The sequence below is a fragment of the Gavialis gangeticus genome, unplaced genomic scaffold (assembly GCF_001723915.1).
Source record: "Gavialis gangeticus isolate Ggan-Ray unplaced genomic scaffold, GavGan_comp1, whole genome shotgun sequence".
NCBI classification, from domain to species: Eukaryota; Metazoa; Chordata; order Crocodylia; family Gavialidae; genus Gavialis; species Gavialis gangeticus.
In genome coordinates, this window is record NW_017729024.1 from 46,454,107 (window position 1) to 46,468,208 (window position 14,102).

The 14,102-nt window shown below is 43.5% G+C and overlaps 1 protein-coding gene across 1 annotated transcript in view; it reads right to left on the reverse strand.

The window, feature by feature from the left end:
- Positions 1-14,102, reverse strand: part of SUSD1 (sushi domain containing 1) — a 115,458-nt gene that overhangs the window by 89,410 nt on the left and 11,946 nt on the right. Inside the window, exons 5-6 of the mRNA XM_019518199.1 lie at positions 12,872-13,051; positions 8,914-9,093 (exon numbers count right to left, since the gene is read on the reverse strand). Of these exons, the coding sequence (XP_019373744.1) occupies positions 8,914-9,093; positions 12,872-13,051 (360 nt within the window). The remainder of the gene's footprint in view (positions 1-8,913; positions 9,094-12,871; positions 13,052-14,102) is intronic.

Genomic DNA, 14,102 nt, shown 5'->3' on the forward strand with positions numbered 1-14,102 from the left:
AGCATCCCAGGCAAGTTATATTCAGGCTGGCGGGGGGGGAGCAGACAGCATGGTGGGCCTGATGTTGGGGGGGTCTGATCTAGGGGCTAGCGAAATCCAGGCCAGTGGGGGGAGGGAGGAGCAGTGCCCCACCCCCCACCCAGAATGGGCCCACCATGCCACACTGCCCACCCACCCTTCTGGCCCAGATCAAACCCACCCCTCCACATCCCAGATCCCTGCTCTTCACCCTCCTGCCAGCTCCTGGCTAACTTGTAGCTCCTAGCACTGTCTCAATAGAACAAGCAAGGAAGAGGAACCTACCCACTGTTAGCGCTGCCAGTGCTCTCTGGGCTGCAGTCAGCCTAGAGAGCAGTAGCAACCGAGCAGAAGCAGTGGCCGTGGCTGGGCAGGTAGGTTCCCCTTCCCCACCTGCTTTACCAGGGATAAACCACAAGGGCCAAGGTGCAGAATGGAAGCTCAGAGGGGCCGGGAGGGAGCCCCAGTGGTGGGGGAGATGGAAGGCCAGCAGCTGGCTTGATTTGGGCCAGCGGGGAGGGGATAGAGATGGGGGTGAAAGGGCAGCAGGGACCTAGTCAGGGCTAGTGGGGTCCCAACAGGACGCTGTCAGCCCCTGGCTGCCTTCAGTCTGGTCCACCTACCCTGGCAGGCACAAACCCAACTTGGCTCCTAGCCCCACCCCTGCTCCCCCACCCTCTAAGGGCAGGTCAGATCAGTGCAGGTTACAGAGGGTTTTAACCTTTAACCTCTGACTGCTAAAAGTACATCTCAATTTTAGCACCAATTAAAATTATCACATGCTAAGTGTAAAGCATAACAAGGCTCTAGTTCTCCCAGTCACTGTACAGGAAACCCAGGAACTGTCTCCCCACTGTACAGGAAACCCTCTTCCTCCCCTTACCCAGGACAAAGACTTGAATATTAGCTGCTGTGATGCTTAAGGAGAGGCATTTCGGAGAGTCAGTCAGACTTGCCCTAAGCAACTCACCCAGGCAGTCTGTGGTAGAGCAGGGAACTGGGTTTTGGTCTCCAGACTGCCAGACAAGCCCTAACCATAGTGCCATCCATTCCAGCCACAAAGGGCAAAGGATCTGCTTATAGGCCTATGGCTCAAGGATTTGTCACAATGTTACAGTGAAACAATCTGAAGAGGTTCATCATCAGAGAAAGGTAACGAGACAAAGAGCTCAAAACTTCGACCACGGCTATTACCACTTGTGCAATCACAGGAGATGGAACAACAAACCGCATTTCCCCTACAGTAGTGTTTTTTCTATTTGCTCTCTGCATTTGATGGTGCTTTTCTGTATCACTGAGTTTCACTTCTGAGTTGCTAGTCAAAACTAGTCCCTCCTCTCATGCATCAGCATGACATCAGCTTTGTGAAGCAGTGCTCTGGAAGCCCATATGCCTGCCTTCCCCTGAGAGAGAGTCACAGCAGCTGCTTCTGGGGCTGTCTGCTTCAACACTAAGTAGTTACTTCTCATTTTGCTTGGAAAATCATTTAAGTTACAGATTTCTAGTAATATGGTCATAGTAGCCATGACAAATACCTGTCTCTTATTGAAGTTGAACGTAATATTTTATTTTTTTGAAACAGAAACTTGATTAAGTATTTTTCTCCTCTGGATAAAGACAAATAATTGGCTAGACAGGAGGAATTACTATTTTGACCTTTCTTCAGTTAAACAATTGTACCTATCCATGCCAACACAGGATGAGGTATTTAATACTAACAATTGTTTTTTAGGAGAGGGGTGCAGGAGGAGTTCTTTGGGAGTGAGGCAATGAAGGTCATCCCAGAAATGGGGGGGAATGGGTCAATGCCTTTGAGGGTATTGCTGGTATTGTAACCAGGGCTACAGAAAGGATAAGGTACCATATAAGGTCTCCAGTGACAAAGCAACAGAAACATCTACAGACTTGAGATTTCCAGAGCTGGAGGGAGCCAAGGAGCGAAGTAAAATGAAGGCAAGGTAAATGAAGGCGAGCCCAGGAAAATGAGTGCCACTGCAAAGATCCATTCTGACCTTCCCTTCCACTCTGCCTGTGTCAAATCCATATGCTAGTACAACGTACCTGCTATTCAGTACATGTTCAGCACCACTGACACACACAGTCTCACGTGGGCCTGATAGTGTATGTCCAGGGCCACTCTAAGGGAAATTACATCTGGAGTGTGCAGAGCGTGCTTTTTTAGTTATGCTCTACTGCAGGGGTCAGAAACCCCTGGCACATGTGCCGAGCATGGCATGTGAGGCCATTCTGCTCAGCATGCTACCACCAGTCTGGGCTCTAGGCAGCTGCTGCCAGCCATGAAGCCCAGGCTGCTCCCAGCAGGTGGCTGGGTAGCTGCAAGCAGACCAGGCTCCGTGGTTGGCAGCAGCTACCCAGAGCCTGGACCAGCTGCAGCCAGGAGGCTGAAAACATCTGCTCTGGGGTCCAGCATTAGCTCCATACTGGTGGGTGCACACATGCCTCAGAGCGGACGGTGGGGGAGGGGTCTGAGGCAGCGCAACCCTGGCCGCTCCCCTGCTGCCGGCACAGAGCTGATGGCGGGGCTCCGGAGCCCAGTGCAGCTGTTTGTAGTCAGCCTGGATCCTGGGCAGCTGTAGCAGGCAGCGCGCAGGCTGCAAACATCTGTGCTGGGCTCCACAGCCCTGGCATCAGCTCCATGCTGGCGGTCAATGCACGGGCACCTCAGAGTGGACAGCAGGAGGGCTGTGCTGCCTCAGGCCCTATCCCCACTGTCCGCTCTGAGATGTGTGTACACCCACTGGTATGGAGCTGATGCTGAAGCCCAGAGCAGCTGTCTGCAGCCTCCCGGCTGCAGCCAGCCCAGGCTCTGGTAGCTGCTGCCAACCACAGAGCCCAGGCTGCTTGCAACAGGGCTTGCAGCTGAGCCCTCCTGACTCCCACCCACTCCGAGCCCAGCCCCAGCCACCGGAATGAGGCTGGCACTGCCCCTTGCCAGGAGCACCACACCTTTTGCAGGCTTAGCTGTGCAGGGTGGGTGGGTGGTTGGGCTGATGGGCAGGCTCTGGCTGATGGGCCGGTTCCCAGGGAAGCACAGGGGCTCTGGCAGGACCAGGGCTTGGTTGGGTTGGACTTTATCCAGTAGCCCAGCAGCCCGGGTCCATGCACCTGCACATCTAATTCTGTGTGTTTGTGTGCCCACACGTGTCTAGTTCCAGATGTCTGTGTGCATATGTCTGTTTTGGGTGTGTTCTGGTTTTCTGTGTTTGTGCACGTGGTTCTCTGGGGGGGAGGGGTGTGTGTGTGTGTGTGTGTGTGTGTGTGTGTGTGTGTGTCTGGTTATCTCTCTGCTTTCCTTTTTCTTTTTTTCTCTCCTCTTTCTCTTATTTGTCTCTTTTCTCTCTCTCTCATTGCAACATGCTCAACAAAAAAGGAATACACAAGAACAAAGGCAACATTTATGATTAGTAAGTATACTAATATGCAGTGCATCCTACCATGTACCCTCCCCTCTGCCCCCACCCTCATTTTGTTTTCTTGGCATGCCGACACTCCGGCACCTTCCACGGTAAACATTGTGGGGTTTTTGGCGCAATAGCCAAAGAAAGTTGCCTACCCCTGCTCTACTGTGTAGTCTGAGATGATGCACACATGCTGTAGAACTTCATAAATCTTACATGACTTTGGAAAAACACAGGCATGCGCATGATGAGACAAACCTCCACAGCATATCCCTTTGAGCACACCCCTTTAAAGAGATGGGAAAACACCAGAATTAGAATTAGCAACCAGGTAGCCCCATAACTACTTGTCCCTTTAGTGAGGAGGATTTTTAACTTTGCCTGGCTCTCCAGGAAGCACATGAAAAAATACTAAAATGTCCCAGTTTTGATGTTCCATCTCCATCAGAGAAAAGTTAAAGGTAGCTGTGCAAAGCCTGGCTAAATATCGCAACCATGAAAAGGGCAGCGAGAATACACAGCAGAAAGGAGAAGGACCACAGTGGCTGAAAATAAAGCCCACTGTGGGACTTAACCTCACTGGCATGTTTCCAGCACATGTGCCTTGCAGAGGAAAAGATTCTGTATCTTCTCTGTTAGTTGTTCCTGACCTTTCAGTATTCACTGTTTGTCATCATTACTCAGTGAAAGACAAAAACAAATCATTCTGAATTTTCATTTAAAATATCCTTTGAGCCCTTTCCCTGTCTCTCTCCAAAGAGTCATTTTATAGTCTCAGTAACACTATGTGACATGCACTATTATGCCTTATAGTTTTCCGGTACTGCATAATGCAACTTTCTGTTTCTTGCATCCTCTCAACAAGAATAAAGCAGATTTAGAAGGGGTTGGGGTTTTTTTACTCAGTTTCACCTTGTTAAATAAAATATGACCTTCAATCTTGCCAAGTTACCTTATGTCACAAAAACAGATTTAGACCTAGCCAAGAAAGCATTTCACAGAACAGAGCCACACTTGGATACTTTCTTTTCCTGAGTTTGCTACTATGTAACATTAAAGTTCTGTGTTTTTTAGGATATTTCAGACTCTACCTATGTTGGTGGAAGTGCTTTCTAACCAAACCCCTTCTTCAGCGCAAACTGGAAAGTTATTTCTTCTGGTATACTTGAATCTCCTCTGACAGACAGAGTAGATAGACCTCACTCCCAAGCTGTGAAGTACAATTCCGCAGCAGTTCAGCATGCTGTACCTCTAGTGGAAACCCAGTCTACCTATGCAATGCAGTGAAGCAGGGGGCAGAAACCACCTGAAAAATGGATGTGTTCATGTTCAATTGCAAAAGAAGCAGCTTCTGAACAGCTTGTATAACAACATGTAAAATGCAGACTTTGTGAAAGGAGTGGTATTTAGTTGCTGACTTGTCTCTTGCAAGCTGTCACTTGGTTCACGCATGTAAGGGATAGGACCAGAATGGAAGGTTATACACCCTGTGATAGAAGAGAGGAGGCAAAGAATCATCAGTTTAAAGCCAGCCATTGTTGGAATTTACTCTCAACTGCCTTATCATGGGGAGTGCTTAGACCCAACATCGCCCAGTAGTGTCAACTACTTTAACACAATTTTTGTATTTAATTATACCTATCATTAAATTTAATTTTTTTTGGTACTGTGGAGTTCAACAGACTGGCAATGCAAATAAAGGGAGTTTCATTGCAATTATGACAAGAAAAATGGAGAAAAGTGGTTATTTGTCAAACAGCATATTTTCAAGGGGTATTTCTTAAACTTCTTCCTTAGTTCTAATTAGATTTTTCATTCTATAATGTCCACCTCCCCCTAAGGCAGTGGAAAAGGAGAGAAATGATTCTCTGACTTCTTTCATAAGTTATTCTGGAGCAGTGCATGAATTTTTCTCATTTTAATGAGATTTATTGATTAATTACATAGACCCTTAAGATCACATTCATCCGAAAGGCATCATTACTGAAATAGAAAAAGAAATTTCATTTCATCTGAAAGTCATTGGTGACCTCTAATGAGTGTTAAAAATTTAGTAGTAAAGCATCTTCAAGCTTTGCACGGCTTTTTAGTTACTTTTTTTTTTCAAACATGCCAGAACTAGCAGAGCTGTTGCTTTGAAATTTCACGATTTATTCTAATTGTCCATTCCCTTGTGTGCTACAAGAATGGTTTTCAGAGAGAACCACTGGGACTACATCCTGAACTTCCACTTCAGACAGAACTCCCACTGCAATGTCGGCAATCTGACTGGAATGTGGACACTGGCATTCACAAAGCAAGTAAGACTAGGATGAAGATTAAAGCCTTGATCTTGCAAAGGTTTACACACTTGATTAATTTTACATACTGGGAGTCATTCTATTGGCTTTAAAGTAACACTCAAGAGGGTGTATCTACTGTGGAGTTATACCTAATTAGCTCCACAATAAAGTGTCACACATCTACACATGCAGAACTATTAGGTTGGAGTAAACTAACTCTGCTGTAGGTTAGTACTGCCAGATACAAGTACTATCCTACAACAAAGTTATTTACCCTGTTGCAATACATGTGTAGACAGTGATGGGGCTGGTTGGGGCATGAGGGTGCTTCAGTGTGCGGGCTGCCTGCCAGCTAGCCTCACACTGAGGCACCCTCATACCTCAGCCACCCCTCCACAGCATGTTAAGCCAGGTCAGAGCAGCCCCAAGCTAGCAGTCTGACCCCCAGGGCCTCTGTCAGCCAGGGCTGCACCACCCTGGATCAACACGCTGTGGGCCTAGGCATATGTGTATACGCTGCACCCAGGAGCAATAAACTGTGTCACAAACTATGCCAGATTTTATCGAGTGCCTTAATACACATGTGTAGATGTGCCCAAAGTGTGTAAAATTATGCCAGTGTATCTCCTTTTCAACAATATTATTTCCCTCAACAATAAATGCAAGACCTGCCAACACATCTCTATGGCCAGAACAATCAACACATCAGAATGAAACCATCAAAATCCATGGATCATACACTTGTCTATCCCAAAATGTGGTACACTGCATACAGTGCACCAAATGCCCTCATGGTAACTATGTGGGTGAAACTAAACAAAAATAACATACCAGAATGAATAAGCACCAGAAAATAAAGAATAGAGACACTAAAACATAGATAGGGAAACATTTTTCACAGAAAAATCACTCACTGTCTGACCTCGCAGTTCTTGTGCTCAAAGGAAATCTACCTGACACTTCTCGTAATATTAGCTTGGAAACAGAAATTCCAGAAATTAGCCTATACGGATTTAACACAGACAGTGACCTCATAATGATCTACTTGATAATCTACCATTATAATATAATCTCTGCACTTCACAGGTGATAATGACCCTCCTGAACACTCTTGTTCCTTCTATATCAGGCTGTCACTGCATCTCTCCTGCATGTTGACAATCTGATCATTTCTCTTGTACCCTATTTTTGTTTATAAGTTTTACACAAGTTTTTGTTACATATGCAACTTAACTCTTCTGTGTCTGCTCCTATCCTAGTGCTTGCAGACATTAAAAAAAAACAAAACAAAAAAAAACACATTTTACCAGAAGCAGAAAGGCCTTACTTTCACCCAGCTCTGCAGTGTCCATAAATATTGGGCACTTCAGTAGGACTTTTGGTGCTTTTAGCTAAAGCTGATTCAATAAGCTATTTGAAGAAGTGCCAAAAAGCCCCATTAAAGCACCCAATCTTTATAGATGCTGCAGAGCCAGGTTGAAGTAATGCACTGACTCTTCTGGGCATGCACAGGGCTTGGCACAGGAACGCACTGAGTTTAAAGTAAAGCTCCATTTTGGCTTTTTTAACTGTCTGCAAGCAGCCTATGATACCAGAATGCTTGCCTATGTCTATCTCAACCAAACAGCTGGTCCAATAAGAGATATTACCCACAAGAATTCTTGCTGCTTGCATCCTTCCTGGACCATCACAGCAATAACATCACTGTAACACAAGCAGGAAGGAAAGAAATTTCTAGAGGATTCTTAGACTTATCAGTAATTGGGGAAATGCTGATGCATGCAGGGTTCATTTGGAGGTATTTAGGAAGGCTATCTATGAAACAGTTGTGGTCTCTGGATTATCCTAGGCTTTGGGGGAGTTCAAATCCCCAGTGGTCAGGGCTGGCAGGATCAGCTGGCAGGCTGATCTCTGGAAATACTGGCAGGACTCTCAGAGGAGCTAGGTTGTAACCAGATGAGAAGGTAAGAACTTTCCTTCTTTTTGTTGTCTTCAAACTAAATGGTGAGTTTTAATTGTATAATTCTTTTCTCCTATATAATAAATACCTCTGATGTTTTGTCTTCTAAATGACTGTTTGTGAGAAAGTGAGATCTCAGGTCAAGTGATACTCCAAGCTAGCCCATTCTATGGAAAGGGGGGACCTACAATTCTTTCACAATACAAGGGGAAGCTACCTGGAGCCACCAGAGATTTGTCTCCTGCAGATGTGGAGTCCCATAGAAGGGCAGTAGAGCTGAAGTTGTGGGGAGAAGGACTCACCCCAGGGCAAACCTTAGTCTGTTCCTTGGGACAAGCTCTGGGACAGTGGGAAGAACCTTGTGGTTCTGGCAGTGTCCCATGGACAGATTTGTGATAACTACCCTCCTCAATTGAAAAATAATGTTCTAATTCATGTCTGTGTTGGGTGTTTGCCACACTCTATTGCTGAAAGAGCCCCAAAACAATTGTGATACAGAAGTGATTAGTCCGTGCTAAGAAACTGTTTATTCAAAATGATCTCCTAGAAGTACCTGAAATACAAAATTCATAGAGAGAGATAAAAAGGATGCTCTGGAGTTCTTCTCAAATGACTGCACAGCACAGAAAAGCAAAACTGTCTCTAAACTCAGACATTAAACTTGGGAACTGAAACTAAACCTGGGCTCTTTCTTTCCTGTACATAACCACAAGCAACAAAGAATTTACAGATCAAGTTCTGCCCTGACTCAAGTCTTTTCAGGACAACTCTCTTTAGACTCTGACCTACAACTGAAATTTGTTGACAGCTCTGTTGATGCATGAACTAAAGAAGAATCCAGTCCCTTATTCCAGCTCTGACAAGTTCCCAAACTCTGACAGATTGTGCACCACCAATTTAAAACAATACAACCTTAAATACCACCAGCAAATTTTTGTCATATAAAGTAATTATAATAAATCTGTTAACGTGTACCACTGACAGATTCTCTGCATACCACTGGTGGTACCCGTACCACAGATTGGCAACTGCTGCCTTATTCCATGTCTGAGATGGTTCTGTAGTCCCCTCTGCACTAAAACTATGTAAAAGCTTATTTTTGCTACTTATGTCAGCACACTGACTTGGGGACATGCAGCATTAGTCATTCTTTGAAATAAAATCATGCTTTGAGTTTAGTATTAACCATTTGATTTTGAAGAAAAATCATAGACCTCTATTAACAGTTACTTACCTTTGCATACACCTGTGATATTTTCCCATTTCTGACTTACTGTGCATTCTGAAAAATTTCTGTCTCCATTAAAGTAATACCCTTCTATACATCTATAGTACACCCTGCTCCCCAGAGATGTGGATTTGTCCCAGATCATTTCTGTATGTGGAATCCAAAAAGGTCTGCCACAGTCTATTTCTGGAGAAAAAAATAGAGGACAAAAATTTACAGCAAGCCAGGACATGACAGAGAGTTTAGGATGTGCTAATTGTTTCACCAAATATTACTTCACTTATTTGCTAAATTAAATAGCAAATCCAGGAGTTCAGGATTTGTGGGGCTCCTAGCACAACGGGGCCCAAATCCTGGATTGGTATCTCTAGATGTTCCAGCTACAGAACACAATAATACAACAAAACATCCTATAACGCAATGAGAAGGAGAAGTTTAGGAGCACAGTGGAACCTATTACCAAAAAGGACCTCCAAGTTACATTTCACAACTGGGTTTAGCACCAACAACTTCAAACAACATTTTTGTCTCTTCACATATTCTACCTGTCAGCAACAGTGGTGGCAACTCAGATTCTCTACCTGAGCCCTGGTACAGGACAGAGGAATTTATAGGCTAAGCCAGGAGAGCTCAACCCCTGGCTCATGGAGCTGTGTCATCCAGCCTGCGAGTCTCCCCACAAGTCTGGAAATTGGGTGGCAGGGGAGTAGAGGCTACATTAATTGCTGCTCCCTGCTGCCAAATTTCCAGACTTGTGGAGAACCTTGTGGGCCAGATGGTGTAGCCCTATACGCTACTCTCTCTGGTATAAAGTAACTTTATGTCTCAAGGGCTAGTATCTCAGCCTTGCACTGCTCAAGTGGTAAAGTGGGAAGGGAAACCATTTATACCTCCTTAGTTGAAGGTCCCCCTGCTGTGACTCATGAATAACCCTGTGGACTGGTGCATGGGGCCAAGTTAGCATGCTGCTAGACTGGTACACAGCCTGATCTGGCTCATGGGACTGCACCTGCAGACAGGATGGACCCACACACTGACCTCTTGCTGGGTCAGGCCTTAAGACTAACCCTGCCCATGGGATGCAGCTTGCAAACTGTCCCCACACCATTCTTCTGGCCCGTGGTGCTGGATAAGTTGAGCAGCACTGAGCTAACCTACAAAGGAAATTTAGGTTGGATATTAAGAACATTCTCACCACGAAGGTGGTTAAGTACTGGGGCAGTTTATCTAGAGGTTGTAGAATCTCCATCCTTGGCAGTATTTCAGTGCAGGTTAGGTAAACGTTTGTCTGAGAAGGCTTTGTTAGGAATGACCCTGCCTCGAGCAGGGGTTGGACTAGGTGATATCCCGATGTCCCTTCTACGTCTACTTTTCATGATTCTACGATTCTGTAAGGCTGGTTATGGTCCTCATGTCTCAGGCATAGTGCCTGCTCAGCAAGGCATTCTTCATCAGGGGACAGCCCATGGTGGTGTAGGAACTGACTATGACAACTTTGCCTCCACTGAAGGTCCACCCACGTATCAAGGGGATCTTCAACTAAGGAGATGTATATTGTTTCCCTTCCGTCTTTGGCATTTGAGCAGGGCTTGGATCCTAACCTTTGGGATATAAAGTTACTTTATACCAGAGAGAGAAAGAAGATTTTCCTTTCTAGTGCATATCCCAGTTTTGATATTCCCAACGTTTGAAAAATTGTAAGAGCTTCTAAGGAGGGACATGGAAACCAGAATCAAGAGAGATCTGCTTTCCACTACTGATACATTTAAAATGAGGTTTTGAAGAGGAGAAATTGCCTTCAACCAAGACAAGGAAAAATCACAGAGGAAACATTTGTAGGTTATTCCAGTCTCAGGGGAGATAATTAGAAAATTGGGGCAATGGACTTAAAAACTGATTCACTTACTCAGTGGTTTTGAGGGTCTTCATAATAAAATTATGGAATTAAAAGAATGAAGAGGGAAGATTGAGTTAATGAAAGAATATAATTTGGGGCTAAAATACATTTTGAAATCCACTGTGAATCCTCCACTACAATTAAAGATTATACATTGCTTCATTTAGAAAAATGAACAGTAGAAGCTAAATTAGGAATAAAAGTATTACCTTAGCTAAAGCTCACAAATGGAAGGGGGATGAGGGGATTGCAAAAGAAATCTTAAAAAGAAATAACTCTGAAGTTCTCTCCAGAAACAGAGATAAAAATAGACAAAGTCTGCAGAAGCCTCACCAGGTGACCTACAGTATCACCTTTAAATGGAAATGTAAAAATATGCAGCAATGGGGAATAAAACTGCTATGCTAATCACGTTCCTGTCTCTACCTCAGGAAGTATGTGCTATGAAACACTAGCATGAGCTTTCTCTCCAAGAGATTACATGCAACATATGCACCTTTAGTCTGAACCTAAGTTACACAAACAGAGTGGTATATGATGCCTTTTAAATTAATAAGCAATATTTTGGAAAAGGGGGCCTGTAAGAAAACCTTGCTACCCACCCATCATTATCCTTCATAGCTAGCAAAACTGAAAAGCAAACTTGAGAGATGTGTATTTGCTATGTAATGGAGCAAATATTTTCTTAGGTGCTGAGCCTCAAATTAGAACAAAGCTATTAAAGCAGATTCCCAAAATAGAGGCACTTTAAGACAGGCTGAAATACTGCCTAAGTAAACTTGAGCACATATTAAATTTGACGCTAAAGAATAGAAGAATGACCTTTGCAGGGTCAAATCTGTGGGAGATGAATCCTGTAGTGACTGGAAAATGTAATTATGCCAATTTAAAGATTGAGTAAAAACTAATAAAGCCTCAGGGTATGTCAATTAATATTCAGAGTTAATAGAAATCTTTGAGTAGTTGTAAACCACATTTTAGTGGGGTGACAATTTTTTTGTTTATTCTTGCTTTTCATCTTAATGCAGACTCAGTGGAGTATCCCTCCACTTTTAAAAGCAAAATGGCTATATGGTTTCTGCCAAACTACAATAAAAATACTCTACTAAATCTCTGTAAGCAGCTGATAGTACTCTGACCCTCTAAGTAAAAAAGCATTTTAAGTGATAGTAAGAGTTGGATATCTAAGCAGCAGAATCAAACTCGGTGCTCAGATAGCAACAATCCGCAAACGCACATCACTTAACTTCTGTGGAAAAGCTCACATGAAGTAAAAAGAACTCCTTGTGCCAGGAACTGCATGTTCATGCACAAGCATTTGCAAGATCATGCTCTAGCTCACATCAGGCCCTTAGTTTTTATTATACAATATCAGAAGTATTTTCATGTTTTTCAACAAAAAATGAATTTGTTTTATTTAAATATTTACCATCAGCTGACCCAAGCAAATACTAATGTTTTAGTGCTAAGGATAAAAAAAAAAGAAGCTGACTAGCCTAGTTTCAACACAAAGGTGAATGATGTGTAAAAGTGATGAACAATCCTAAAAGTGGTGAATGACCTGATCAGCGGTTGCCACGTGGTGTGCCCACTGGTACTGCTGGCTCACTGCTCCATCTTGCTTCTAAGGACTAAATCCATTCTATAGTTATCTGACTGGTTCTTCTTGTCTGTGAAAAGCTCCACTTGGGGGATATTCAGTACACATGTAATTACAGTCGATTTATTTAAGTTGTTCATCTTGTGCACATAGGCTGAGTGAGAGATTTTATGTTGGTGTAAACCAGCAGAGATTTTCAGAGCTGCAGAAATTCACCAGCCTTCAGTCTTCACAATCCTCTAACTTTAATATTCTATAGCTTTATTAGCAATTCAAGAATGAACTGCTTAACATACAGCTTTTATGTTGCCAGAACTATTCAAGTGATGGTAAAGCTGGCAGATAGACTTCTCAACTCGGTAACAGGGAGTTTTCAAGCTGATGGCCTCAATGTGATGACCGCTGTTCATGGTCATTACTGAAATAATGCTAATGATCAATAAATCTGTAAGTATTATTTTATTTACCTTTGCATACCAAATCAGCACCTTCCCACTGCCCCGTGGCACTGCAAACTGCTGTCTGATTACCATTTTCCATCACATAACCATGCATACAAATATAGACAACTTCACTTCTATAGGTGGTCCTACTCAGAGGTGCTGAATAGGCTTTTTCGACAGAAGGTGGAACTCCACAATCCACAGCTATAAGCAGAAGTGGGAGAAAAAAAATAATCATGTAAGGACAATAGAAATACAGGATCCTAGTCTGCTCACAACAATGCCATGAGGCCCTTTATTTTAAAGTGAGAATTTGTTTGAGTTCAGATATATTAAAACATGCACTGACATATTTTTTATAATGTAAAAAACTCCACTGTAATGAAACAACCTTTAAATCTATGAAATTCAACAGTAGGCTGCACAAAAAGGCAATTTCTTTGAATCAATGCCCATCACTTTTATTTGTTTTTAGTGTAAGCCTTTTGAAAAGATGTTGGCATATTTAAGTATGCATATGTTTACACTATAACATACCTCCTTCATTTCTCCACAGACAGACACCATCACGCTCAGAGACGCCTACTCTCCTCACAGAATTATGCTGTAATTTCAAGATAATTCTCTTTGTTAACTCCTAAGTGAATTTACAGTCTTCCCAAACAAATTACTTCCATATTCACATGTTTAAATCAGACAGGATTAAAGGGCCCATGCCACCTAAAATAGCCTGACATGAACCTATCAAAGCAAACTACACTTCAATTATAATCTCTACTATCAGAAAGGAACAATCTGTTATGCTGCTGTATGAAAATATTTTGGAGTCTAGCTTGTAAGTAAAGTGTGTATTCCTAGTTTCCTTGAGCAAAGAGAGATTATAAATTGTGAGGTTTTATTAAACTAGATAGGATAAATGAGTCAATAGTAGGATTGTCAGACCTTAAGGAATTCTTTTAAGACTTCTCCATTAATAAAGAACAAAATGGAGCTGATAGTGCATTAGCATAAAATTCTTAGTAGAAGTGTGAAAAGCTGGCCCTTGCCTGTAGCCAGCCTGGACTCTGGGCAGCTGCAGCAGGCAGGCTGCAAACAGCTGCACCAGGCTCTGCAGCCCCGGCATCCACTCCATACCAGTGACGGCATGCGCGCCTCAGAGCAGAGAGCAGGAGAGGGTTTCGCTGCCTCAGACCCTATCCCTGCTCTGTGCTCTGAGGTGCGCGTGCAGTTGCTGCCAGCATGGAGCTGATGCAAG